At 58.9% G+C, this 27,714-nt stretch overlaps 1 protein-coding gene across 1 annotated transcript in view; it reads right to left on the reverse strand.

The window, feature by feature from the left end:
- Nucleotides 1-27,714, reverse strand: part of PTPRN (protein tyrosine phosphatase receptor type N) — a 54,915-nt gene that overhangs the window by 19,716 nt on the left and 7,485 nt on the right. Inside the window, exons 2-8 of the mRNA XM_054043337.1 lie at nt 12,570-12,620; nt 11,972-12,085; nt 11,600-11,705; nt 7,987-8,212; nt 7,171-7,510; nt 2,301-2,417; nt 2,037-2,071 (exon numbers count right to left, since the gene is read on the reverse strand). Coding sequence (XP_053899312.1) covers nt 2,037-2,071; nt 2,301-2,417; nt 7,171-7,510; nt 7,987-8,212; nt 11,600-11,705; nt 11,972-12,085; nt 12,570-12,620 — 989 coding nt within the window. The remainder of the gene's footprint in view (nt 1-2,036; nt 2,072-2,300; nt 2,418-7,170; nt 7,511-7,986; nt 8,213-11,599; nt 11,706-11,971; nt 12,086-12,569; nt 12,621-27,714) is intronic.

Here is a 27,714-nt window from a genome sequence, read left to right on the forward strand (position 1 = left end):
ACGCTGTCCTTGGGAGCCCCCCAAAAAAAATCTTACCATGTTATAGGTGAAACTGCATTATATTGAACTTGCTTTGATCCACCGGAGTGCACAGCCCCGCCCCCCGGAGCGCCGCTTTACCGCGTTCTATCCGAATTCGTGTTCTATCGGGTCGCGTTATATCGAGGTAGAGGTGTACTAGAAACAAAGGAATCCTAACAATTATATTGGTCTATTACTAAACGGAAGGGGTAGAATTGTAAATAATAATGCAGAAAAGGCAGAAGTGCAATACATTTTTGTTCTGTATTTAGGGGAGGGAAAAAATGCTGTAGTCATCACATGGTGATGATGAGATACTTTCCATTCCAACACTAACTCAGGAGGATGTGAAACGGCAGCTAGTGACGTCAGACATTTTTAAACTCAGCAGCTTTGGACAATTTGCTTCCAAGAGTTTTAAAAGAGCTGGCTGAGGAGCTCCCTGAACCATTAATGCTGATTTTCCATAACTCTTGGAACACCAGCAAAGTTCCAGCAGACTGGAAGAAAACAAATGTTGTGCCATTATTTAAAAAGGGTCAGTGGGATGACCCAGGTAATTATAGGCCTGTCAGTCCAACATTAATCCCAGGAAAAATAATGGAGGAACAGCTGATAATGGGATTTGATTAATAAAGAATTGAAGGAGGGTAATAGAATGTAATTAATGCAAATCAGCAGATTTATGGAAAATAGATCCTGTCAAACTACCTTGATATTTTTTTGGGTGGGATTACAAGTTTGGTTGGTAAAGGTAACAGCGTGGCTGTAATATACGTAGACTTCTGACTCGGTGCCGCATGACATTTTGATTAAGAAACTAGAAGGATATAAAGGTAAGATGGCCACACATTAAATGGATTAATAACTAGCTAATAGGTCTCAAAAGAGAACTGTAAATGCGGAAACATCACTAAACCCCAAGGGCTGACAGCTGGCCCCTGCTTGGGGGGCGGGAGGAGCTGACTGGGGTCCTGCAGGGATCAGTTCTTGGCCCTGCACTATTTAATGTTTTTATCAATGACATGGAAGAAAACAAAATCTCTGATAAAGTTTGCAGCAGACACAGAAATTGGGGGAGTGGGCAATAACGAAGAGGACAGGGCACTGATACAGAACAATCTGATCACTTGGTAAGCTGGGCTCAAGACAAGACACATTTTAATAAGGCCAAAGGTGAAGTCAGACTTCTAGGAAAAGAACATTGGCTGTACTTACAGGATGGGGGATTCGATCCTGGGGGGCAGGGACTCTGAAAAGGACTTGGGGTCATGGCGGATACTCAGATGAACTCCCAGTGTAGCCAAAAGGGCTAATGTGATCCTGGGCTGCATCACCGGGGGCATCCCGAAAAGGAGCAGGGAGGTTCTTTTACCTCTGTCCTTGGCACTGGTGCAATGCTGCAGGAATCCGGTGCCCAGTTCTGGTGCCCACAGTTCAAGGAGGATGTTGATAAATTGGAGAGGGGCAGAGAAGAGCCCCGAGAAGGATTAAAGGATTGGAAAACCTGCCTTAGAGCGACAGATTCAAGGAGCAGAATCTATGTAGCTTAAAGACAAAGTTCAGGGGTGACGTGATCCCAGTCTAAGTACCTATGTGGGGAAGAAATATTTGCTAATGGGCTTGTCTGTCTAGCAGCGGAAGGTCCAGCGGCTGGAGGACGAAGCTAGACGCACGCGGACTGGCAATAAGACCGGTTTTGACAGGGAGGGTGATTAATCGCTGGAACCACTCACCAAGGGCCGGGGTGGATTCCCCACAACTAGCGGTTTCTGAATCCAGGATGGAGGTTTTTCTAAGCCACCTGCTCTAGGTCAGACAGGCCCGGACTCAGGGCAGGGCTCAGGCTAGGGGACCCCAACGGTCTCCACTGGCCTTCGGAGGTCTGACCCGGTGACCCCTTCCCAACCACAGGGGGCTGTGGACCCCCCAGCAACCGGCCTCGCCAGGCTCAGCACAGCCCTGGGACTGGGGCTGGGACGCTGCCCTGTGCGGCGGGGAACGGCTGGACTTACCCGCTTGGCCTCCGGAGCCTCCTGGCCAAACCCACCTGCCGGGAGAGAAAAGGACATTTCAAGGCTCATGCACTGCTCCAGGCACAAAGAAAGCAGCCGGGGCACGGGGGGAGGAATCAGGCAGATTCCAGGAGGGGGCAACATCCTCCCCCCCTCCAGGGGGGACAGGCAGCGCATCCCAGATTAGAAGGTGCAGTGCTGGCATCTCTCGTCTCTCTGCCCCGCGCCCTGCCCATCCTCCCCTGCCAAGTCAGCCCCACTCACCGGGGCGCTGGAGCAGCTGCAGCAGGGCGGAGACGCTGCCGAGCTGCTGGGGACTCAGGTCCTGCAGCCCCACCCCGTAGTCGGCCAGCACCGCCACAAGTCTCTGCAAGGCTGCATCTGCAGGAGGGAGACAGCGCTCGCTTTGGGATCCTGCCCACGGAGCAACGAGCAGCCCAGTGCCAGGCACCCGACGGCTGGCAGGGGCCACCCCATCCCCAGGGTCTGGACGCAATGGAGACGCGGGGAATGTCTGCTAGGTGAGAGACGCTCAGCCTGGGCGGGGAGGCGGCACCTCAGCCAATGCCTGCTGGGCCCAGCGAGGTCGGGATCCAGGGGGTGAAGGGACAGGAGCCACCTGCTGGGGCGGGGCGGGGCAGGGCAGAGCCCCCACCCTGGGGCCCAGAGGAGGAGGAAGAGGAGAGGGAGCTGCATGACTAAGGCGAAGATTTAGTCACGGGTATTTTTAGTAAAAGTCAGGGACAGGTCTCATGCAATAAGCAAAACATTCATGCCCGTGACGTGTCCCTGACTTTTACTATGAATACTCGTGACTAAAACTTGGCAGCTCCTGGGGGCCGTTGCTCTGGGTGGCCCCAAGGGCTGACAGCTGGCCCCTGCTTGGGGGGGGGGGCGGGAGGAGCTGACTGTCCCTGCCACCCCGAGGCCCCTAGGCACTGCTGCTCCGACGGCCTCCGGGGCAGCCCTAGGGTGAGCCGCACCGGCAGCTGTGGAAGTCACGGAGGCCGCGGAAAGTCACAGAATCTGTGACCAACTCGCAGCCTTATGCAAGAGCTGCCTCAGACTGGCAGTAACGGGAAACGTAAACTACCCAGACATCTGCTGGAAAAGTCACATGTCACCCCACAGTGACAAAGGGGAATACTTTATGAGCCCAATGCGTGACTCAGTTTCCCCTATATTTCACATGGGGAGCGGGGGGAGGACTGTGTGCAGAGACAGAGGAGTGAATGTTGCTCAGCTGTCTGAGCCGGGATGGGCCACCGGAAAAAGGACTGTCCAAGGCTGACCCCATATCAATCTGAAACCCATATCAATGGTGAATCCAGTCACCAGGCCATTGCCCTCTCGCCACAACAACCCAGGGGAGACGGCGTGATGCTGGCAGAATTGGTACCAGCTCACGGCAAGGCCCCCTGGCTGGAACCCGCCTGGCTGCCCTGCGCATTAGTGCTGGTAAAACAGGCATTAGAAGCCCAAGGACGTGTGTACTGCTTAGTGTTTATTGATTGCCTGCGAGCGGCTGCCAGCATCCATCTCACTTATCGCAAGTGCATCCCATGCTGTACGGGGGTATTTAAGCATTTGTGTTGTGAGCCAGTGAGTGTGTAAATCACCAGCCAGGAGACAGTCAGTCGTGCGAAGGGCTGGTCTCTGACAGCAGGTGTTAGGTCCTGCCCCCAGGGCAGGCCCATCGACGCCTGACGAACTAGCGCGGGATGTGAAAGGACAAAAGGCCAGTGCTCTGCTCTTCCCTCCCCCTGGAGACCAGTCGTGCAAGTGGATTCCTCCCCTCAGTTGAGTTTGCAGCTCAGAGCACATGGGAGGAAGGGAATAAAATCCCCTCCCCAGAAGGAGCCGGATCTCAGTGCTGCTCAGACTCTAGGGCGCAAGGTTTCTAGGCGTCGGCAAGTGACCCCCAGCGGCTTAGCTGGGGTTAGCCCTGAAGGTCATACAGAGCTTGCTTATGACAGCAGTCTCTATTACCTTTGGAAACTTAAGATTGTAACCATCGGTGTAGCTATGGTCACCTGCTTTAACCTTGTAAACAACACGTTTCCTTTGCCGGTTTAAGAGATCGGTAGCTTGTGTATTAGAGGCTTGGCTACAAGTGTTGACTATGACGAGACCCCCCAGGTCAGCTGCACCTTAGATAAGTGACTGGTGCTTTGGGACTGGGCGTGGCCCGACTAGGGCTGTGATCCGCCGTGTAAGGGACCCAGGGGCACAAAGGTGAGCCAGCCAGTGACGGGGGTACCCACGCAGACTGGACTCCATGCCCTGTTTGGGCTGTGAGTGTACCTGAGGAGGTCACACTTAACTGGGTGGCGAAATCTCAGGCCAGAACTCACAGGCAGTGTGCGGTCTGTACCCTGCCCCGAGGCTGGTCCCCACACCCGCTGGCTGCAGGACAGCATGATGGATGGTCCCCCCTCCTCGCAGGGAGGCTGAGTGCTATCCCCCAGCTTGGGAACAGAGGACGGGGAAGGGGTGAGAAGAGCTGACTGCTGGAGGATCAACTAACCCAGGTCAGGCAGAGCCACCGAGCCTGAACCTGGGGCTCACGACAGCTGGGCCGGGCTCTGGGCTGACCAGAATGGACTGGGACGATGCTTTGACTGGCCTTTCCCTCACCCAACTGCAGGACGTCCTGTGCTGCGTGCCAGTGAATGAAACCCCGATTGTTTCGACAGCGCTGTCACTGCAAATGCTGGGTGAGGGGCATTGATCTGGGGAGTGGGCAAGTCTCTACCTGGGTCTGTCTCGCACCGCGAAGCAGGGGGGCTGCTGCCCCAGAGGTTCAGGTGGTGGGGAGGCCGTGTGGCTTCCCCTGGAGGAAGAGTGAGACCCTTTTGGGGCCTGGCCCACTGCCAGGTTCCTTCAAGAGACTGTTCCAAAGCTGGGGGCGGAGCACCGCTCGTGGGGATCCGGGACACCACCATTTCCAATAAGCCCTTGGAACGTACTGGGGACTTTTTGTTCCAGAACACGGAGGAAGTAACCAGGGGGACAGCCATTGTAGACTAGATTCTGGCCAACAGGGAGGAGGTGGTAGCGAAGCGGAAGGTGGAGGCAGTTTGGGCGACAGTGATCACGGAAGGACGGATTGCAGGATTCTGAGGAACGGAGCGAGAGCCGCAGACTAAGGACAATGGATTCCAGAAACCAGCCGTGAACTAACTCAGAGAACGGGAGGTCAGGTCCATGGGAAGGGAACCTAAGGGCTAACTGAGTTGAGGAAAGCTGGCAGTTTTCCCAGGAGACAATAGTCACGTTACAACTGCAGACTAGTCCAATGCAAAGGGAAGATGGGAAGAACTGTAAGAGGCCAACGTGGCTCCAGCGGGAGCGCTTTAATGACCCGAAACTCAAAAAGGAATCTTACCAAAAGTGGAGACCGACTAATTGCTAAGGGGGGGTACAACGGAATAGCACAGGCTCGTAGGAGCAAGTTCAGAAAGGCCGAGGCACCAAACGAGTTCCAGCTAGCAAGGGAGAGAAAAGGCAACAAGAAGAGGTTCTTTAAATAAATTAGAAGCAAGAGAAAGACAGAGGAACGTGCAGGTCCTCTCCTTAGCGGGGAAGGGGGGCGAATACCTGATGACATCAAGAAGGCCGAGGTGTTTCAGGTCTATTTTGCTTCAGTCTTTACTAGAAAGGTTCACGATGACCAGACACTCAACACACTTACCATTAACAACAAGGGGGAGAGAACAAGCTGAAATAGGGGACGAATACGTTAAAGTCTATTTGGAGGAGTTACGTGTATTCAGATTGGCAGGGCCTGACGAAACTCATCCCAGGGTATTTAAGGGAGTAGCTGAAGCAATCTCTGAACCCTTAGCAATTATCTTCAGGTGAGGGCCCTGAGCACTGGAGAAGGGCAGACACAGACCCTATCTGTAAAAAGGGGAACAAGGAGGACCCAGGGAATTTGATACCTTTGATATCTGGAAAGATACTGGAACAAAATATTAATCAGTTTGCGAGCACCTTGAGGCTAACCGGTTTAGAAGGAGCAGACGGCATGGCTTTGCCAAGAACAAATCATGGCAAACAACCTCACTTCCTCCTTTGGCAGGGTCACTGGCCCGGTGGCTGGGGGGAGCAGTGGACGTGATGTATCTGGATGTCAGTAAGGCTTTTGGTACAGTCCCACGTGACAGTCTCCTAAACAAACTAAGGCAATGGGTTAAATTCCTATCCGGTGGGTTCACAACTGGCTGAAAGGCCGCACCCGAAGAGTAGTTATCCAGGGTTCATTGTCAAACTGGGAGTGTGTATCTAGTGGGGTTCTGCAGGGGTCAGTCCTGGGTCCGGTATTTAACATTTTCATTCATGACGTGATAATGGAGTGGAGAGGTTGCAGATGACACCAAACTGGGAGAGGTCACAAGCACTTTGGAGGCAGGATCAGAATCCAAAGCGACCTTGACAATTGAGAACTGGCCTGAAATCAACAAGACGAATTCAATAGAGACAAGTGCAAGGTACCACACTTCGGGAGGCAAACTCAAATACAAACTGGGGACTAACTGTCTCGGTAACAGTGCTGCTGAAAAGGACCTGGGGGTTGAATACTGAATACGAGTCAACAATGCGAGAAAAAGGCGACTCTCATTCTGAGTGGATGAACAGGAGCGGCGTATGTCAGACATGGGAGGTCACTGTCAGCACTGGGGAGGCCTCAGCTGGAGCCGTGTCCAATTCTGGGCGCTGCACTTTAGGAAAGATGCGGATAAATTGGAGTCCAGAGGAAAGCAACAGACCTGATCAAAGGATTCGAAAACCCGACCTCTGAGGAAAGGTGAAAAGCGGGGGCATGTTTAGTCTGGAGAAAAGGCAACTGAGGGGGGCCTGAGAACAGGCTCCCAATATGCTAAGGGCTGTTACGGAAAGGACGGAGAGCAATAGTTCTCTGTGTCCAGTGAAGGCAGGACAAGCAGCAATGGGCTTAGCCTGCAGCCAGGGGGACTGTTAGCGACCGGGAAAAGCTTTCCAATGCTCCGGAGCAGGCTCCCAAGGGGGGCTGGGGAATCCCCGTCGTCCGAGCAGGCTGGACAAACCCCTGGCTGGGCCGGTCCAGGTGTCCTAGGAGTCTGCGGGCGACTGGCTGGAAGGCAGGGGTTACCTGACTGCACCTGGGGACCCAGGGCGGGCTGCTGCTGTCTGTTCTCTTCGTCGGGCTCGGCGTAGTCCGGGGGGAGCCCCTGGCCGTGCTGGGCCTTCATGCTGGCAGGGGCCAACCGGCTTGCCTTCTCTCTCGGCAGGTAGAGCATGCCCAGGTCCTGGAAGAGATGCCCCCCGTCCAGCCCTGGCTGCCCCCCATAGGAAGGGATGGGGCTGGCTCCAAAGAGGGCTTGGGAGGCCTGGGCAGGGGCTCTGCCAAGGAGAGCGGGGGGCTCAGGGCTCTGCCTGGCCGAATTGCCCCGGATAGGGCTCAGCTGCCGCGCACCATCCTGGTAGCCAAACTGTAACCAAAGCACAGAACCATCGCACCCTCAGTGCCAGGAACAGCCACCCAGAGAGCAGTTTACCATGGGCTGCAGTGCTAACACCTCCTCCCCAAAACCCTAGAGAAGAGGGATCCCTCGCCCGGTGCGGAGATGCAACCACCTCTGGGGTGGGGGTGGCTGCTGGTTAACAGCCGCATTGCACAACAGTTTATAGACAAGCTGGTGACACAGAATCTGCGTCCATCAGGCACATAGGGAGGCAGGATGGGATGATCAGCCAGAACACCCCAGTTCCTGGGGGGCCCCCCACCAGGGAGCCAGCCAGAGACGAGTGCAGCCAGCATCTCTGTGGAGCTGTTATTGCTGTCTCCGCCGGTGCTGGGCTTGGCCAGGGTGTCTGTCTCATCTGCCCGTCCCGCTCTGCCCCACCCACCCAAGGCCTCCTGGGCCCCGTGTCAGGGCCAGAGGAAGGTGGCCTGCCCCCCACTCACCTTGTGGTACGAATAGGGGTGCAGCAGGCCTTCCTCATAGCCTAGCTCAGGCGGGGGGCCCAGCAGCAGAAGCTCCAGGTATCGCTGCAGCAGGGCGGGGGGCAGCGGGGGCTGCGGTTCCAGGCGTGGGGACTTCTTGGCACTGGCTGGCAGTGGGCGCGGAGCCAACTGGCTGAGTTCTGATGGGAACAGGGCCATCCGGGGAGCGGCATGCAGCGGTGAGAACCTTAGAGACACGACAGCCCTGGAGAGTGACACGGCTCCCCCTTCGTCCCCACCAGCCCCGAGAAGCAGAAGAGCTGGGGCCAGACACCCAGCCCTGGGGCCCCCAGAAACACAGGCTGCAGGTGTGACACTATGCCCCATATTCTTCATCGAGATATTGTTCTGAGGTGAATATGGCATAACTAAGAGGCTTTATACAAGGTGGGCCATGTGAGGTTGTGATGTATTAATATGAACTAGGATCGTACAGATCATTGTGACAACCAAGGTCCTGTAGTGGCACCAAGTCTTGTATAAAGGGGGTCAAATAAGGTGTCTATGACAAGGTTCTGGTTTGCTGGTTATGATGATGCTATCTGGGTGCATGGATCATTTTTGGATTTAAAGTAATACGGATTGGCTCAAGACTGTCTATATTTCAAACTTGTGCTGTGCTTCTGGGTGACACCCCAGACAAGTTGGCGTCAGCACTGCCTAGCCTGCTGGATGGCCCATTAAGGACCATCAGCGACACAAACTGACCCATTGAGAGAAGGGAGATACACCCTGTGACTCAGCAAGGCAGGGACAGGCCTATGGACAGAGCTCAGAGGTTTTTTCTTGCCATGTGCTGGACAGCTTGTCCTTGGGACAAAAAGCAAAGACCACATGGCAAGAGACTATAAAAGGCTGATGCCGCATCTCCATCTTGTCTTCAGTCCTGCTTCTTACCTCTGGAGGGACTTTGCTATGAACTGAAGCTCTGAACAAAGGACTGAATGACCCATCCCAGCGGGGGATGTTCCAGAGACTTGATTTGAACCTGCAGTTTATTCCATCACTGCTACAAGCCTGAGCCAAGAACTTTGCCATTACTGTATGTAATTGATTCCATTTAACCAATCCTAACTCTCATCTCTATCTTTTTCCTTTTACGAATAAACCTTTAGATTTTAGATGCTAAAGGATTGGCAACAGTGTGATTTGTGGGTAAGATCTGATTTGTACATTGACCTGGGTCTGGGGCTTGGTCCTTTGGGATCAGGAGAACCTTTTTTCTTTTACTGGGGTATTGGTTTTCATAACCATTTGTCCCCATAACGTGTGGCACTGGTGGTGATACTGGGAAACTGGAGTGTCTGAGGGAATTGCTTGTGAGACTTGTGGTTAGCCAGTGGGGTAAAACCGAAGTCCTCTCTGTTGGGCTGGTTTGGTGCCTGGGTGTGCAAAGGACCCCAGCCTTGGGCTGTGACTGCCCTGAGCGATTTGTCCTGAATTGGCACTCTCAGAAGTGTCCCACCAGAACCAGCATTGTTACAGAGGTAACATTGGAAAGGTTGTGATTTACTGAATGTGATTATCCAATGTGTAGGCCTGTATCATTTCTGTATCTGACGTTAGGAATATTGACTATGTAACAATTACAAGTGGGTTTACATGGGGGGGGGGGTGGAAGAGAGAGAAGAACGCCCTCCAGGCAAAATGCAAACAGCCTGGATGGGCCATTAGGGAGAACAGGACTTTGAAGATGCTAATCTCCCACCTTCCTGAGAAGCTGCTTTGACACTGCAGGGTCATGTGATCATGTCACCTGGTACTGGACTCCATCTTGGACTGTTAGTATTTCTCCACTAGTAGGGGGTGGGGATCAAACTGGGAAACAAAGGATTCCCACCATATGCAAATCCTGTTTAAGGCTGGGGAGCTAATCAGGGTCAGTTCTTCACTGAATCCCCAGAATGAGGGCAGAGAACATCTAAGAAACAAGGGCTGATGTGGGGAGTGGAGCGGAGCCCGGGCTGGAAAAGGTATCTGGCCTGTGAAAGAAATACCTTGCAGCTTAAAACTCCAGCCAGAGCAGCTGGCCTTCAAGAATCTCTGCAACCTGCTTACCCTAAATGTTGTGTTGAGAAATTACCACTTGTAGCCAGTTTCTTTAGTGTATTAAGCTTAGTTTGCGTGTTTGCTTTATTTGCTCAGTGATCTGCTTCCGCTCTACTCTGCGCTGGTTAGGCCTCAACTGGAGTATTGTGACCAGTTCTGGGCACCACATTTCAAGAAAGATGTGGAGAAACTGGAGAGGGTCCAGAGAAGAGCAACAAGAATGATTAAAGGTCTTGAGAACATGACCTATGAAGGAAGGCTGAAGGAATTGGATTTGTTTAGTTTGGAAAAGAGAAGACTGAGAGGGGACATGACAGCAGTTTTCAGGTATCTAAAAGGGTGTCATAAGGAGGAGGGAGAAAACTTGTTCACCTTAGCCTCTAAGGATAGAACAAGAAGCAATGGGCTTAAACTGCAGCAAGGGAGGTCTAGGTTGGACATTAGGAAAAAGTTCCTAACTGTCAGGGTGGTTAAACACTGGAATAAATTGCCTAGGGAGGTTGTGGAATCTCCATCTCTGGAGATATTTAAGAGTAGGTTAGATAAATGTCTATCAGGGATGGTCTAGACAGTATTTGGTCCTGCCATGAGGGCAGGGGATTGGACTTGATGACCTCTCGAGGTCCCTTCCAGTCCTAGAATCTATTTGCTATCCCTTATAATCACTTACAATCTATCTTTTGCAGCTAATCAACTTGTTTTGTTTTCTTTAAACCAGTTTGTGCAATTCATAACTGCGGTGGGGGGGGGGGGAAGCTGTGCATATCTTCCTCCACATTGAGGGAGGGTGATTTTCATAAGCTTACGCTGTACAGATTTCTGTGCAGTGCAAGACAATACAGTTTTGGGGTGCAGTACTGGGCAATCCCCTAGCTGATTCGTCCCATGCAGAGCTGATCTCAGTGTCTGTGTCTTTCTACAGCTGGGCGTGTCCCTACCTGTGTGTGTGGTGGAGGGGGTTTGAGGGCCTGGCACAGCAGGACGGGGCGAGGGAGCCCCGGCTAGTGGAACGGGTGGGCTCAGTGGCACTCCGGGGGCGGGGGGGGGGGGGGGAGAAGAGAAATGCAACCCATCACAGCAGGGTCCACCCTGAGTGCCCTCGGGGCTCCCGTGCCCGACCAGCCAGCTCCCGGGGTCACACAGGAAGCTGCTGTGGGGTGCAGGACAGGAGCTACCTCTGAATTCTGGGTGTGGCCCTGGGCAGCAGGGATCCCTGCAGGGGCCAGCTGAGGTAAGCCAGACACTCCCATCACAGATCCCCTGCAGTGCCTACCTCTGCCCAGGGCGCAGAGGCAAGCGGGTGCCAGCAGCTCACTCAGCCACAGCAGGCAAGGTGGCTGGCCCAACGCCTACCAATGGGGAGACGCCCCAGCCAGAACGGGCACTTGACACCCAACTGCACCCTTCGTGCCACCCTGGTAGGACAGCGTGTGGGGTGGGAGCTGCTGCGAGGAGGGTGGCACAGGCTCTGGGGTGCCTCTGGGGATGGCCAGACGGACGGACAGGCAGCCCAACCCGGGCCTACCTCTCCTTGGCCACTGGTTCCCGTGCAGGGGGCGGACGCAGCCTGGGAATTTGCTCCATCTCCTGGGAGATCACGTACTGTGTGATGTCATCCTGCCACGACAACCCTGTCCACGGGGAGAGAGGCAGCCAATCAGAGCACAGATCCGAAGGGGCGGGAGTCAGTTCCCACGGAGACGCTAGGCGCCATTGCCATGACAAGAGGAAACAGGCCATCCTGGCAGGGCACTGGTGGCACCGCTGCGGGACCGACCTCATGGGCTGACCTGCCCCTGGCCCAGGGAGGGGCTGAACCCCACCCACCGGGACCACCTGGGTCCCAACCTGCTCCCAGCCCAGCCCGCGGGTGCCCAGTCCCCCCGCTGGGGCTCACCTTGTGCCGTGAGGCGGCGCAGCACGTCCTGCAGGCGCTGGAGCACCGGCGAGGTGACCTGGAAGTAGGGCCTGTCGCGGGCCGCGCTCTCCTGGCACTGCCCAAACAAGCCATCTAGGAGCAGAGCAGAGACGGTGCCAGCCTGGGGGCTCAGCGCTGGGCCCAGAGGAGCCACGGGGCAGCGAGCTCAGCTCCCGCGGGCCAGGCCAGAGGGAGGGGGGGAGGCTGTGGGACGGGCCCCTGGTTCCCCCCCTCATTCACCCTGCTATGGAGAAGCCACTGGCCGCCTGGTGGACAGGGGCCGCTCTGGAAGGAGACACTGCAGCCAGCACGGGCCCCAGAGATCAGCACGTGACAGGGCAGCCCAAAGTCACTGGTGGAGGAGGGGAGCTGGGGGCAGCTTTACCCCTCCCGAACCCGTCTTCCACCTGCCCCCTAAGTCCCCCCCCACAGCAGGTACTCCAGCCTCGGCAGCTCCCCCCGGCATTGTCTTTCACTGCTGGGGCACCACCCCGCCGAACCAGAGGGCACCATTCCCAGCTCCTGCCCCCCTTCCCCCACACCGAGCCGGAGCTGGGGCCTCCCCCAGGTCACTTACCCTGCACACAGACCTCCTGCTGGGAGCAGAGTCTCCTGTCGAACAGGCAGCCTGGGACAGACACGGGGGCAGTTAGCACCCCCCCAAACAGACAAACAGCCAGCATGCAGGGAGGGAACAGGGGGGCCCTCTAGGGGCAGGACCCCTCCCCCTCACAACCCACAGGGACTCCACCCCCAACATGCACTGCAGCTGGCACACAGCATGCTGCCCCCCCCCGCCCACTTCACTAGGTGCCTGTGACAAAGTGGGAAATGTTTATGACCCTTATATATGCCTCAGATTCCCCTATATGCTGCATTGTTATCCAGTGGGGGGAGGGAGGGATGGACTGTTTGTGCTCAGGGCAAGCGAAGAGACAGGTGTGGTGTGACGAAATGGGACTGTTCTTGCTGGGGTGTGGGAATGCTGACAGGGGAGTGTGACTAGGATGGTCTGCATCGGAGGATGGGAGTTGGCCCGAGGGAACATACCTGAGCTTGTAACATGAGAACCCAGGAGGGGGTTGGAGATCAGGTGACTCCGGGGCCCGGGAAACTGGACAAAGGCTGTGGGAGGGGTCGCTGGAAGTGAGTGCTGGAAGCAGGCTGGAGAGATGGCTGGGAGGCAGAGATGGCTCTGACCCCCCAAGGGGGGTGGGCTGGCATGCCCTGGGACCCCAAGCTGGACCTAACTGAGGGGGGCCCTGTTGTCTGTGCCTGCAAGACCTGTCTTGGACTGTATTCCTGTCATCCAAATAAACCTTCTGCTTTACTGGCTGGCTGAGAGTCATGGTGAATCGCAGGAGGCCGGGGGTGCAGGGCCCTGAGTCCCCCAATACTCCGTGACAACTGGTGGCAGCGGTGGGATCTACTGCACCCCGTGGACGGCGCTTCCTGCAGTAAGTGACTGGGGAGCAGTAAAACGAAGGGGGATTGATGGGGACCAGGCCGGCTGAAGAGTGGGAGAGAGACGGTTATTACCCCTGGGAGTGTGTGACCAGCGAGAAGGACTTTTGCAGTAACAGGGTCCCCCGGGGGGATCGCAGCGAGTGGTCCCAGGGGCGGAGGAGTCTGCAGCTCGACCCTGGCAGAGAGGCGGTGACCTCAAGAAGGGCTGGCACACTAGGGGTCCCCCTGGGAACTGTGGGGAGCTGTGAGCACACAGGCCGGTGAGTGGCCAGCAGGAAGATGTATGCCAAGCGGCTTAAGAGCGACCTGGTGGAGCTGTGCAAGCAGAGGCGGCTGCGCATTGGGAGGCTCACCAAAGAACAGCTCATTGCCCAGCTGGAGGCGGAAGATCGCGCGAATGAACTGATCCCTGTGTCTCAGGGAAGCAGCCTGGCAAATGCAGCGCAGGCCCCAGTGTCTGTCCCAGCTGGGAGTGGTCAGCCGGCTGCTGAGGGCTTCCCGAGACCCCTCCTTCCTATGCCTAGGGAAAGGGTGGGGAGGAGCCCAGCAAATACCGAAGGCGCCGTGACCCCCCCGGCCAGCAGGGGATCCCCCCGGCGAAGCCCGCCAGCCAGCAGAGGATCCTCCCGGCGACGTTCGGCATCCGTGGAGTGGAATTGGCTGGAATGGGAGAAAGAGCTAAAACAGAGAGCTGGAGGTTCGTGAATGACAGAGACAGCATGAACGGGAGGAGAATGAGAGACAGAGACAGCATGAAGAGAGACAGGAGAATGAGAGACAGCATCAGCAAGACCTGGAACTGGCGAGATTGAAGGGCAGCGAACCCCCGGCTGCGGTGAGTGAGGGGGGACCCGGGACTGCACGGAGCTTTGATAAGTGCATCCTGGCCCCACACAAGGAGGGGGAGGACATGGATGACTTCCTGGAGGCCTTTGAGACGGCCTGCGAGCTGCACCGGGTTGATCCCGCGGACAGACTCCGGGTCCTTACCCCCTTACTGGACCCCAAAGCCGTGGCATTGTACCGCCAACTGGGAGAGGCAGAGAAAGGGGACTACGAACTATTCAAAAAGGCCCTGCTACGTGAGTTTGGGCTGACTCCTGAGATGTACCGAGAAAGGTTCCGGAGTCAAGATAAAACCCCTGAGATCTCATATCTGCAACTAGCCGTCCGCATGGAAAGATACGCCAGCAAGTGGGCTGGTGGGGCCCAGACGAAGGAGGACCTGATTAAACTGCTGGTACTGGAGCAACTGTATGAGCGGTGCCCATCCGACCTGAGGCTGTGGTTGGTGGACAGAAAGCCAGAGAACCCGCGACACGCCGGGCAGCTGGCTGATGAGTTTGTAAAGAGCCGGTCAGGGGGTGGCAGGGAGGAGCCCCAAAGGAACAGGCCCGCCGCGATGCAGAGAGAGAGTCACCCTGGGACCTCCCAAAGGGGGAATATGGGGAATCCCCTCCCACGGGGAATGCCCAGCGTCAGGGACAACCGACCGGCTCGAGGGGACCCACAGGACATGAGCTGCTATTACTGCGGCCGAAGAGGCCACGTTCGGGCCCAGTGCCCCAAGCTCAAGGACAGACTGAGCAGACCGAACCCGCATAGGGTTAACTTGGTAGAGGCCCAGACGGACGAGGGGCAGGCTTCTCACGCAAGAGGGGCTGGCAGCTTATCAACTGCTCAAGAGAGAGAAGGGCCCCAGGCCAGCTCCTCTAGGGGACTGGATGCCCCAGACTGAGGGTTTTTGGTTTATACGGTGGGCGCGGGGCTGTCCCTCCGTAGAGAGTACCTTGTTCCCCTGGAGGTGGATGGGAGGAAGGTCAATGGATACTGGGATACGGGCGCAGAGGTGACGCTGGCCCGGCCCGAGGTGGTGGCCCCAGATCAGGTGGTGCCCAACTCCTACCTGACCCTGAGGGGGGTGGGCAAGGGTACACCTGAAGTGGGGGGCCAAGGAGGGCCCCAAGGATGTGGGGGTACACCCGTATTTGCCCACTGAGGTATTGATGGGGGGGGACCTGGAGAACTGGCCAAGCAACCCCCAAAAGGCACTGGTTGTGACCCGCAGTCAGAGCCGGCGAGGGGCACTGCGCCCTGGCCTTTGGGGGGGTGCCTTGCCTGAGGCGCAGGACCCTAACCTGGTGGGGAGGGAACGCCCAGGGACACGGCTCAGGGAGGCTGCAGCTTCAGACCCAGCGGGCGAGAAAGAGCAGGTGGCCATCCCTGTCCCAGCTGCTGAGTTCCAGGCCGAGTTGCAGAGAGATCCCTCCTTGCAGAAGATAAGGGACCTGGCCAACCTCAATGCAGTACAGACCATGGGACGAGGTGGCCGGAAAAGGTTCCTGTGGGAGAAGGGGTTCCTGTACCGAGAATGGGCTCCCCCAGGGAAAATGGAGTCAGGGGGGATCAGGAGGCAGCTGGTGGTACCCCAGAAGTATCGCCGCCAGCTGCTGTGCCGGGCCCATGACATTCCCCTCGCAGGGCACCAGGGAACCTGGCGTACCCAGCAGAGGCTGCTACGGAGCTTTTACTGGCCTGGGGTCTTTGTTACTGTCCGACAGTACTGCGGATCCTGTGACCCCTGTCAGAGGGGGAGGAAGGCCTGGGACAAGGGGAAAACAGCTTTAGGACCCTTGCCCAGCAATAAGGATCCTTTCCAGAGGGTGGCCAAGGTTAAAAGGGCGGCTCTAAACCAAGAGAGCCCAAAGCACAGACCTCCAGACTGGAGCGCTGGGAGAAGACCACAGCCCAGTTGGAACCCCAGAGGTATGGGGGTGGGAAAAGGGCACAGGCCGCATAAACCTTCCCACATGCGAACTGCGAGTGCCATCAAGCACCCCGACCTAAGGGGGGGCGTGAAACTGAAGGGGCCTGGTGTAATTCCCACCAAGGAACTGGAGGGATGCGGGGGCATCCATGGGAACGGGGGTAGGTTCGAACTTCCCCAGGTCACTGGCTAAAGTGACCCCGCTCAGTTCGGTCTCGCGGGGGGGAGAGATGTGACGAACTGGGACTGTTCTTGCTGGGGTGTGGGAATGCTGACAGGGGAGTGTGACTAGGATGGTCGGCCTCGGAGGATGGGAGTCAGCCCGAGGGAACATACCTGAGCTTTTAACATGAGAACCCAGGAGGGGGTTGGAGGTCAGGTGACTCCGGGGCCCGGGAAACTGAACAAAGGCTGTGGGAGGGGTCGCTGGAAGTGAGTGCTGGAAGCAGGCTGGAGAGATGGCTGGGAGGCAGAGATGGCTCTGACCCCCCAAGGGGGGCTGGGCTGGGATGCCCGGGGACCCCAAGCTGGACCTAACTGAGGGGGGCCCTGTTGTCTGTGCCTGCAAGACCTGTCTTGGACTGTATTCCTGTCATCCAAATAAACCTTCTGCTTTACTGGCTGGCTGAGAGTCATGGTGAATCGCAGGAAGCCGGGGGTGCAGGGCCCTGAGTCCCCCGATACTCCGTGACATGTGGGTGCCCCCAGCCTTCTGAGCTACGGTGGGTCATCACTAAGGCTACGATTATGTCACGGAGATCATGGAATCTGTGATTTCAGCAACCTCTGTGACACCTTCTGCCCGGGTCCCCCGCCCGCAGCGGAACAGCAGGGGGACCCAGGAGCTCCCAGCTGCCCCCCCCCAGCGGCGGGGGGACCCCAGAGCTCCCAGCCACCATGGGCAGCAGGGGGACCCCAGAGCTCCCAGCCACTGCATGGGGGACCCTCAAGCCCCCACTCACTGCAGCAGGAGTGGGGGGACCCTGGAGCCGAGAAGTGGGGGGTGCTGAACCCTCCCTCCCCATTTGTCAGGGCTATGTCTAGTGAAAGTCAGGGGCAGGTCACGGACTTCGGTGAATTCACGTTTATTGCCCACGACCTGGCCCTGACTAAATCTTAGCCTCAGTCATCACAAAGGACTGACCCAGGCCAACCCCAAATCAATGGACAATCCCCAAGGATAACGGCAAATCCAGTCACCAGGGCATTCACCCCCAGCAACCAGCATGGGGGTGGGGGATTTCCTCACCTCTCAGCAGGGAGGCGGGGCACTATCCCCCCGACAAAGGGTTGGCGAGGTGGGGAGAAGAGCCGGCTGCTGGAAGCAGTCAGGGGCTCTCACCTGGGATCTGACCAGGGAGGTGAGATGGAGACACAGACAGAGCTGGGCTGGGCTCTGGGCTGACCAGGATGGACTTAGGGGAGCACAGAGAACTGAAGGTTAAAGCAGAGCCCAAAGACAGCCTGTGCTGTGTCCCGGCTAATACACCCACCCGACTGTGCTGACATCCGCTCCCCGAGTGTCACTGCAAACACTGGCTGCGGTGCATTAACCGCCGCAGAGTGGACAGCGTCTGCCTCAGTGGGACTCGCTGAACAGAGCTCAGCGTGAAGCAGGAGGGCGGGACCCCCAGTGGGTCAGTCTCAGGAGCCGGTGAGGCCGCAAGGCTTACCCTGAAGGAAGAAAGAATGAGACCCCCAGGGGGTCTGGCGCATGGAAGGGGTTCCTCCAAGAGACTGTTCCGAAGCTGGGGGTGCAGCACTGACCCTGTGGATCCATGACTGTTGGTGGCAGGAGTGGGATGCTGAATGCACTAGCAGTGTTTTGCAATAAGGGACTTGCAGCAGTAAAACAAGGGTAGTCAAAGGAAATGGCCTATAACCACCTCTCTAAGAAGGGCATCGTAAACCTGTGCAGGGAGATGGTTATGCGCGGGGAAGCTCAACAAGGCGCATTAGTCCAAAAGCAGGTTCCAGGAGGATCCGAGCGCGACACAGGCAGCAGCCGGGTGTCCTCAGGACCAGGCTCCCCACTGACAGATGTGAAGCGGTGAGTGCTGAAGCAGAGGAGCTCGCTGACCGCGAGAAGCGGTGAAAGCATGAGGGAGAATGGCGGAAGAACCAAGAGAACCAGCAAAAGCCTGAACTGGGGCTGGAGCAGCCGAGGGGCAAGAGGCCCCACCGAGGAAAGGCCCCGGGATCCCCGTTCCGCAGGGAGCCTAGATACCGAACTGCTGCCCCAGTGTAAGGGGGGAGATTTCGATACCGACCTCACTGGCTTGTGCTCTGAACCAGGCTGACCCTGCGGACGGCTCTGCTGTCTCGCCCCCGACTTGGGGTGCACGGCCAGACGGGGGACTAGGAGCTGATCACAAAGGCTCCGTGCTTAGGTTGGAATGGACCCCTGGGGCGTATGGGGAACGGATTTGGGGTGTGCAAAGATGTGAGCCCCACCCTGCTGGGAGACTCTCTCTGCACACGGGGTCACCGCGCCGGAGGAGCAGCGTAACCTGGCTGGGCTGGAGCAGCTCTGAGATCCGTCCCCACGAGCGGAGCACGTGGCCAGGAAGCCCGAGGGTCTGGCAGGGCCGGCCGGCCAGCTGGCCGAGGAGTTTGGGGACAGCAGGTCCGGGGATAAAAAGACCCAAAGGCACTGGCCTAAGCCTGGCTCCAGGGAAAGGGACCCAGCGCAGCCATCCCAGAAGCAGGATTCAAGTAAACCTGAAGGTGGGGGAGCAGCCGACCCCGCCAAGGGGTCACACGGACCGGAGGGGCAACAGGGAAGGGTAAAGCCGCTGTGAGGCTGCTGCTGGTACCAGCGAGGCCTGGTCCGAGGGGGGCCATGGCAGGTTCTCCCCAAGAGACCCCGAATCCCAGCCCACCAGGAGAGGGGGCGAGAGCAGCAGGTTAACCCGACTTGCCTAGGCCCAGCCCTGGGGTTCGGGGGCCTGCCGATGTGGGGGAACACCCTGCACCCCAGCTGCCTCAGCCCCGGGGGCACCAGAGCCCCGGAGACAGGGCTGGGGCAAGATCAAATGCTCCAGCCGAGGGGCAAGGACCCTGCACACTGCAGCCAGGACAGCGGGGGGGTTGCTGCCCCCTCTCACTCTGGCAGACGGAGGGGGGCAGTGGCAGGTCCCCAGCCCAGTTCCAAAGCCAAAGGTTTTGGGGTGGCTAAAGGGCTGGGGACCTGCATGAAAACTCCCCCCGTGCCCCATGCTGGTGCCATGGGCCAGACTGACCAGAGGGGGAACGCGACCCTGCTCTGAGCGGCGTAGGGGTCAGTGATTAGCAATGGGGCTGCGAGAGGCCTGGAAGTGCCGGGTGGGACAGCGACCGAGGGCAGGGGGAAGATCCCAGGGCACCGATGAACATGGGTGGGTTCAAACTGCCCCAGGTCACTGCTCAGTGTGACCGTGCGCCGTTCAGTCCCGCAGGGGACGTGTCCCGATAGCCTGCACTGTTACAGGCGGAGGGGGGGTGGTTTGCTCTCGGGGAGGCTCAGAGACATGGGTGTCAATGTCACTTGGCTGCCTGAGCTGGGATGGGGCATTAACAAGGACTGGCCCAGCCCAGTCCCGGATCAATGGGGAATCCGGGAAGACAACGGCAAAGCCATTCACCGGATGGGGTGTGTGTGTGTGTGTGTGTGTCCGTCCCACCTCTCTGCAGGGAAGCGGGGCAGGCCGGCCCAGGGGAGGGGTGAGTTGGGGGCTCTCAGCTGGGAACTGACCGAGACGGACGGGCTCACCACGACGGCTGGGCTCTGGCTGACCGGTGCTTTAACCTTCCTTTCCCCGGGGTGACCTCAGGCCTCCCTGTGCTGTGTCCAGCTGAGTAACAAACCCGACTCCTGCCTGCCCTGGCTGCTGGGCGGGGGGCCCGGATCCCTGCGCGGCGGATAAGTCCCTGCCCAGGGTCGGTCTCGGTGGGGTTCACTGCCTGGAGCCCCAGAGGATCAGTCACAGGAGGGCATGTGGCTGACCCTGGAGGGGTCTGGCACACAGACGGGGTCCTCCAAGAGACGGTCCCAAAGATGGGGGCGGAACCTTGACCCTGTGATTGGTGACAGTGCCCAACGAGGGGGCCCCCAGTGTCCGAGGCCCCAAGGCAGGATGGTCTCCAGGGCTCAGCCCAACCCAGCATTAGACGGCTTGAGAGCCCCCGCTCCCCCCCAGGCCGGGGAGGTCAGTACAAGGCAGAAGGCGAAAGAGAACCGAAGGGCGTGAGAACCATCCCCCCAGCAGGACTGGCGACGGGGGGGCATCAGGCCTGTGGCTGGCCCTGGGGGGCTCAACCCCCAAATCTCCCCGCAGGGCCAAGACGAGACATGCCCCAGTGTGCCCAAGGCACCGCCAGGCAGGCTGGACGGTGTGGGGAGACGCTGGCGGAGGGCAGGCCCGGGCTTGGAAAGGGGAAAGCACGTGGAGCTGCAGGGAAGGGCGGGTGGGAAGAGGGGACAGCACACAGATGGGGAAGCTAGAGCAGGCCGGGGCTGGGGAGAAACGTGGGGACACAGGGGGCTTGGACCTCGGAGGGGAGCCAGGCTCGGGGTCGCTGCAGGGCTGCTCCCAAGGCCTGGCCCACACATGCGCGTCACTCAGTAGCGTGCTGGCCCAGCACGAGGGGGGGGCCTGACGCAGGGATGGGGAGGGGCAGTTACAACGCACCAGCTGCCGCTCGCCGCAGAAGCTGCCAGCCCAGCCCACTCCCTTCTGCCCCCACAGCCACAGCGTCAGGAGCTGGGGGGGGGGGCACAACATGGGCCTGGTGGGCATCCCCCCCCCTCGCTGCTTCCCTCAGCCCAGCAGCAGCCGATGACTCAGGCACACAGCGGCCAGGAAGCAGCTGGCGGGAGGGGTCTGGCCCAACGGCCTGGAGCAAAGCGCCCCTGTGCTCTGCCCGGGACATCAGCCCCGCCGCTGCACCCTGAGCTGCCCTCATCTGGGAGCCGGCTAAACCCAGCACGGCTTCCGTGCACAGCCCTGTCCCCGCAGGCAGGACGAGCTGGGCCCCATCCCCACAGACAGAGCCTGCAAGTCCCCCGGGGGGGCCCTCCAAGGAGGGAAACCGGGCAGGGGAGGGAGGGACAGACACAGCCAGGGGCACTGGGAAATTCGAGCTGCAGCTCCCAGGGAGCGGGATCTGGCAGGGAATCGCCTCCAGGGGAAGGGCTGGGGGCCCGGCTGCCCCGGCCAGGAGCCGGAGCCAGCTGGGGAAACGTTCCCCAAGGGAAGGGGCAGCAAACGGGCCCCCTGGAAAGGGCTGGTGCAGTGACCCTGGCCTGGATCAATCTCCCAGGGTCTCCGGTCTGTGCTGACCCCCCGCCCAGGCAACTCCCCAGTCTCCCCTCCCAACAGGACACACACCGCAGGCCTGGCACTCCGGCTGCTGAGCGTCCCAGCAGGACCCGTCTGCCCCGGGGCAGCCCCCGTGCTCCCCGCCCCTGGGGTATCAGTGCAGGGCACAGCCCCTCCCTGCAGCCTGGACCTAGACCAGGCGAAGCCGCGGCCCCCGGCCCCGCCCTGCGGTGCATGCAGGGCCCCAAGCCAGGGGCAGGAACTGACGGGGCAGGGGCGCTTCCCAGCCTGTCTAAAGGCAAAGGAACCGCGGCGGGAGCTGGCCACGGTGCTGAAATGCCCAACTCCCTCCCCCCAGCCACGTGTGAAACAACCACAGCCCCACAGGGCCCAGCCATGACCCCTCTGGGGCAGGGACCCCCCCTTCCATTCAGTGACGTGCAGCGCCCAACACCGCAGGGCCCCGCCGCGCTACCACAGCCCCAGCAAACAGACCGCTGCCCTGAACCGCGGCGCTCCCTCCCCGGCAGGGTGCAGGAAACCAGGCCGTGAACGCAGCAGCGGGACAGCAACGCGCACACAAGGGGCAGGAGAATCACAACTGATCACAACAGCCCTGCTGGCCTCGGACTCCAGGAATCTATGAAAACACCAGGACGCAGAGAGCTTCGGGCCAGCAGGGACCACGAGACCATCCGGCCTTATCTCTAGGGCTGCACCCGGCCCCCCGTATGGAGCCACCGACCTGGCACCTCCCAGAAAGGCACCAGCCTGGCTTTGAAGACACCTGCAGACGGAGAACCCACCACTGCCCTGGTAACACTGGAGTCTGTCCAGCTTCAGCTTCCAGCACCGGCTCTTGTTCTGACCGGCTCCACTGGTCTCAAGAGCCCCTGGCACCCGCTTGTCTCTGCCCGTGAACACTGAGCCCCCAAGTCCTAGAATCATAGACTCTCAGGGTTGGAAGCGACCTCAGGAGGTATCTAGTCCAACCCCCTGCTCAAAGCAGGACCAACCTGTCACGGAGTATTGGGGGACTCGGGGCCCTGTGTGACGGAGCAGGGAGCAGGGCAGATTTGACCTGGGAATGTTGCAGGGGGGTTGCAGTGGGGATGTGGGACTTCCCTTGAAGGAAGCTACCTGAGCTGTAACCTGAGCCAGGAACGGGGGTGGGGAGAATTAACACCTTCTGCCCGGGAGACTGAACAAAGGAGAGGAGCAGCGGAAGGGGCTTGGAGTTTAGTTTCGGTTGGGGCTGGGTGGTGCAACGCAGGGAACCCCAAGCTGGGGTCTAAGCTCCCTGAACCTCCCAGAGGGACCTAATTGAGGGGGTCTGGTCGTACCTACACGCTCTGCTTGAGACTGTGTTCCTGTCCTTAAATAAACCTTCTGCTTTACTGGCTGGTTGAGAGTCGCAGTGAATCTCGGGAAGAGGGGTGCAGGGTGGTCCTCCCAGGTCTGGCTAAAGACACAGATGTCATCGATATACGCCACGGCAAAACTCTCCATCCCCCTCAGTAGCTGATCCACCAGACGCTGGAAGGTGGCCGGCGCTCCCTTGAGGCCGAAGGGCAGGGTCAGGAACTCATAGAGCCCCAGAGGGGTGACAAAGGCCGATTTCAGCCTGGCATCTGCATCCAGCGGCACTTGCCAATAGCCCTTTGTAAGATCCATGGTGGTAAGGTACCGAGCACCTCCCAGCTTGTCTAGGAGCTCGTCCGGCCTGGGCATGGGGTAGGCATCGGCTACAGTGATGGCATTGAGCTTCCGATAGTCCACACAGAACCGGATCGACCCGTCCTTTTTGGGGACCAGCACCACCGGCGAGGCCCAAGGGCTGGAAGACGGCTGGATCACCCCCAAAGCCAGCATGTCATTGACCTCTCTTTCCAGGTCCTGAGCAGTTTTCCCTGTGGCTCGGAAGGGGGAGCATTTTATAGGCGGGTGCGATCCTGTCTGCACCCGGTGGACAGTCAGATTAGCGCGTCCAGGCTGGTTGGAAAACAGCTGCTGGTACAGATGCAGCACCCCTCCGATCTCAGCTCGCTGGGCAGGGGTTAGCCGATCAGAGAGGGGAATTGCTTCCAGGGGGAAGCCAACTCTTGTCCCAGGGAATAGATCTACTAAAGGGTCATCTCCCTGCCCCTCCCACTGTCCACACACGGCCAACACCATATTCCCCCTGTCATAATATGGCTTCATCATATTCACATGGTACACCCGGTGGTGGTGTGCCCGGTTCGACAGCTCCACCACATAGTTTACCTCGTTTAGTTGCTTGACAACCTTGAAGGGCCCTTCCCAGGCGGCCTGGAGTTTGTTTTTCCTCACGGGGATGAGGACCATCACCTGATCCCCAGTGGCGAAGGCGCGGGCCCGTGCTGTGCGGTCATACCAGACCTTCTGCTTCCTCTGGGCTCTGGCCAGATTCTCCCTGGCCAGGCCCATGAGCTCGGCAAGTCGTTCCCGGAAAGTCAGGACATACTCCACCACCGACTCTCCGTCAGGAGTGGCCTTCCCCTCCCATTCGTCTCTCATCAGGTCCAGGGGCCCCCTTACCCGCCTTCCATATAGCAGTTCGAAAGGCGAAAACCCGGTAGACTCCTGGGGTACCTCCCTGTACGCAAACAGCAGGTGAGGTAAGTACTTGTCCCAGTCCTGCGGGTGCTGATTCATAAATGTTTTCAGCATCATTTTTAGCGTCCCATTGAACCTCTCCACCAGCCCGTTGGATTGGGGGTGATATGCTGAGGCCCAGTTGTGCCGGACCCCACATCTCTCCCACAAGCACCGGAGTAGGGCCGACATGAAGTTGGACCCTTGGTCCGTCAAGACTTCCTTGGGGAACCCCACTCGGCTGAAAATGGTCAGCAGCGCATCCGCCACAGTGTCTGCTTCAATGGACGATAAGGGCACTGCCTCGGGGTAGCGGGTGGCGAAATCTACCACCACCAAGATGTATTTCTTCCCAGACCGGGTCGTCTTGCTGAGAGGTCCCACTATGTCCATGGCCACCTTCTGTAAAGGCTCCTCTATGATGGGCAAAGGTCTCAATGCTGCCTTCCCCTTGTCCCGGGCCTTCCCCACCCTCTGGCAGGGGTCACAGGATCGGCAGTACTGCCGGACGTTGGTGAAGACCCCGGGCCAGTAGAAGTTCTGTAGCAGCCTCTGCCTGGTGCGCCGGATCCCCTGGTGCCCTGCGAGAGGGATGTCATGGGCCAGGTACAGTAGCTTGTGGCGAAACTTCTGGGGAACCACCAGCTGCCTCCTGATCCCCCACGACTCCACTTCCCCCGGGGGAGCCCACTCTCGGTACAGGAACCCCTTCTCCCACAGGAACCTCTCCTTGCATCCTCTCCTCATGGTCTGTACCACACTGAGGTCAGCCAGGCCCCTTAGCTTCCGCAGGGAGGGGTCCTTCTGCAACTCGGCCTGGAACTCGGCGGCTGGGGAAGGGATGGGGACCTGCTCCCTCTCGTCGGCTGGGTCGGAAGCCCCAGCCACCCCACGGCCTGTCCTTGGGTGTTTCCTCCCCACCCGGGAAGGGTTCGGTGCCTCCGGTGGGACATCCTTCCCAAGGTCAGGGCGTAGTGCCCCTCGCCGGCTCTGGCTACGGGTCACGACTAAGGCGGTCTGGGGGCTGCTTGGCCAGTCCTCTAGGTCCCCCCCCCATCAACACCTCAGTGGGCAAATGGTGGTGCACTCCCACGTCCTTGGGGCCCTCCTTGGCCCCCCATTTCAGGTGTACCCTCGCTACGGGAACCTTGAATGGGGTCCCGCCCACCCCGGTCAGGGTCAGGAAGGTGTTGGGCACCACCCGATCTGGGGCCACCACCTCGGGCCGGGCCAGTGTCACCTCTGCGCCCGTGTCCCAGTATCCATAAACTTTCTTCCCATCCACCTCCAGGGGAACAAGGCACTCGCTCCGCAGGGACAGCCCCGCGCCAACCCTGTAAACGGAGAACTTTGAATCCGGAGCATCTGGCCCCCTCGAGAAGCTGGCCAGGGGCCCTTCTCTCTCTTGAGCAGTTGATAAGCTGCCAGCCCCTCTTGCGTGGGAAGCCTGCCCCTCGTCCGTCTGGGCCTCTACCAAGTTAACCCGGTGCGGGTTCGGTCTGCTCAGTCTGTCCTTGAGCTTGGGGCACTGGGCCCGAACGTGGCCTCTTCGGCCGCAGTAATAGCAGCTCAGGTCCCGTGGGTCCCCTCGAGCCGGTCGGTTGTCCCTGATGCTGGGCATTCCCCGTGGGAGGGGATTCCCCATATTCCCCCTTTGGGAGGTCCCAGGGTGACTCTCTCTCTGCATCGCGGCGGGCCTGTTCCTTTGGGGCTCCTCCCTGCCACCCCCTGACCGGCTCTTTACAAACTCATCAGCCAGCTGCCCGGCGTGTCGCGGGTTCTCTGGCTTTCTGTCCACCAACCACAGCCTCAGGTCGGATGGGCACCGCTCATACAGTTGCTCCAGTACCAGCAGTTTAATCAGGTCCTCCTTCGTCTGGGCCCCACCAGCCCACTTGCTGGCGTATCTTTCCATGCGGACGGCTAGTTGCAGATATGAGATCTCAGGGGTTTTATCTTGACTCCGGAACCTTTCCCGGTACATCTCAGGAGTCAGCCCAAACTCACGTAGCAGGGCCTTTTTGAATAGTTCGTAGTCCCCTTTCTCTGCCTCTCCCAGTTGGCGGTACAATGCCACGGCTTTGGGGTCCAGTAAGGGGGTAAGGACCGGAGTCTGTCCGCGGGATCAACCCGGTGCAGCTCGCAGGCCATCTCAAAGGCCTCCAGGAAGTCATCCATGTCCTCCCCCTCCTTGTATGGGGCCATGATGCACTTATCAAAGCTCCGTGCAGTCCTGGGTCCCCCCTCACTCACCGCAGCCGGGGGTTCGCTGCCCTTCAATCTCGCCAGTTCCAGGTCATGCTGACGCTGTCTCTCATTCTCCTCCCGTTCATGCTGTCTCTGTCTCTCTTCACGCTGATGCTGTCTCTCTTTCTCCTCCCGTTCACGCTGATGCTGTCTCTCTTTCCCCCCCCGTTCATGCTGTCTGTCGTTCACGATCCTCCAGCTCTCTCAGTTTTAGCTCTTTCTCCCATTCCAGCCAATTCCGCTCCACGGATGCCGAACGTCGCCGGGAGGATCCTCTGCTGGCCGGCGAGCTTCGCCGGGGGGATCCCCTGCTGGCCGGGGGGTCACGGCGCCTTCGGTATTTGCTGGGCTCCTCCCCACCCTTCCCCTAGGCATAGGAAGGAGGGGTCTCGGGAAGCCCTCAGCAGCCGGCTGACCACTCCCAGCTGGGACAGACACTGGTGCCTGCGCTGCATTTGCCAGGCTGCTTCCCTGAGACACAGGGATCAGTTCATTCGCGCGATCTTCCGCCTCCAGCTGGGCAATGAGCTGTTCTTTGGTGAGCCTCCCAATGCGCAGCCGCCTCTGCTTGCACAGCTCCACCAGGTCGCTCTTAAGCCGCTTGGCATACATCTTCCTGCTGGCCACTCACCGGCCTGTGTGCTCACAGCTCCCCACAGTTCCCAGGGGGACCCCTAGTGTGCCAGCCCTTCTCGAGGTCACCGCCTCTCTGCCAGGGTCGAGCTGCAGACTCCTCCGCCCCTGGGACCACTCGCTGCGATCCCCCCGGGGGACCCTGTTACTGCAAAAGTCCTTCTCGCTGGTCACACACTCCCAGGGGTAATAACCATCTCTCTCCCACTCTTCAGCAGGCCTGGTCCCCGTCAATCCCCCTTCGTTTTACTGCTCCCCAGTCACTTACTGCAGGAAGCGCCGTCCACGGGGTGCAGTAGATCCCGCCGCTGCCACCAGTTGTTGCGGATTGTGGGGGAGTTAGGGCCCTGCACCCCTCTTCCCGAGATTCACTGCGACTCTCAGCCAGCCAGTAAAGCAGAAGGTTTATTTAAGGACAGGAACACAGTCTCAAGCAGAGCGTGTAGGTACGACCAGACCCCCTCAATTAGGTCCCTCTGGGAGGTTCAGGGAGCTTAGACCCCAGCTTGGGGTTCCCTGCGTTGCACCACCCAGCCCCAACCGAAACTAAACTCCAAGCCCCTCCCGCTGCTCCTCTCCTTTGTCCAGTCTCCCGGGCAGAAGGTGTTAATTCTCCCCACCCCCGTTCCTGGCTCAGGTTACAGCTCAGGTAGCTTCCTTCAAGGGAAGTCCCACATCCCCACTGCAACCCC

This window comes from Malaclemys terrapin, chromosome 11, assembly GCF_027887155.1.
Source record: "Malaclemys terrapin pileata isolate rMalTer1 chromosome 11, rMalTer1.hap1, whole genome shotgun sequence".
Taxonomy (NCBI): Eukaryota; Metazoa; Chordata; order Testudines; family Emydidae; genus Malaclemys; species Malaclemys terrapin.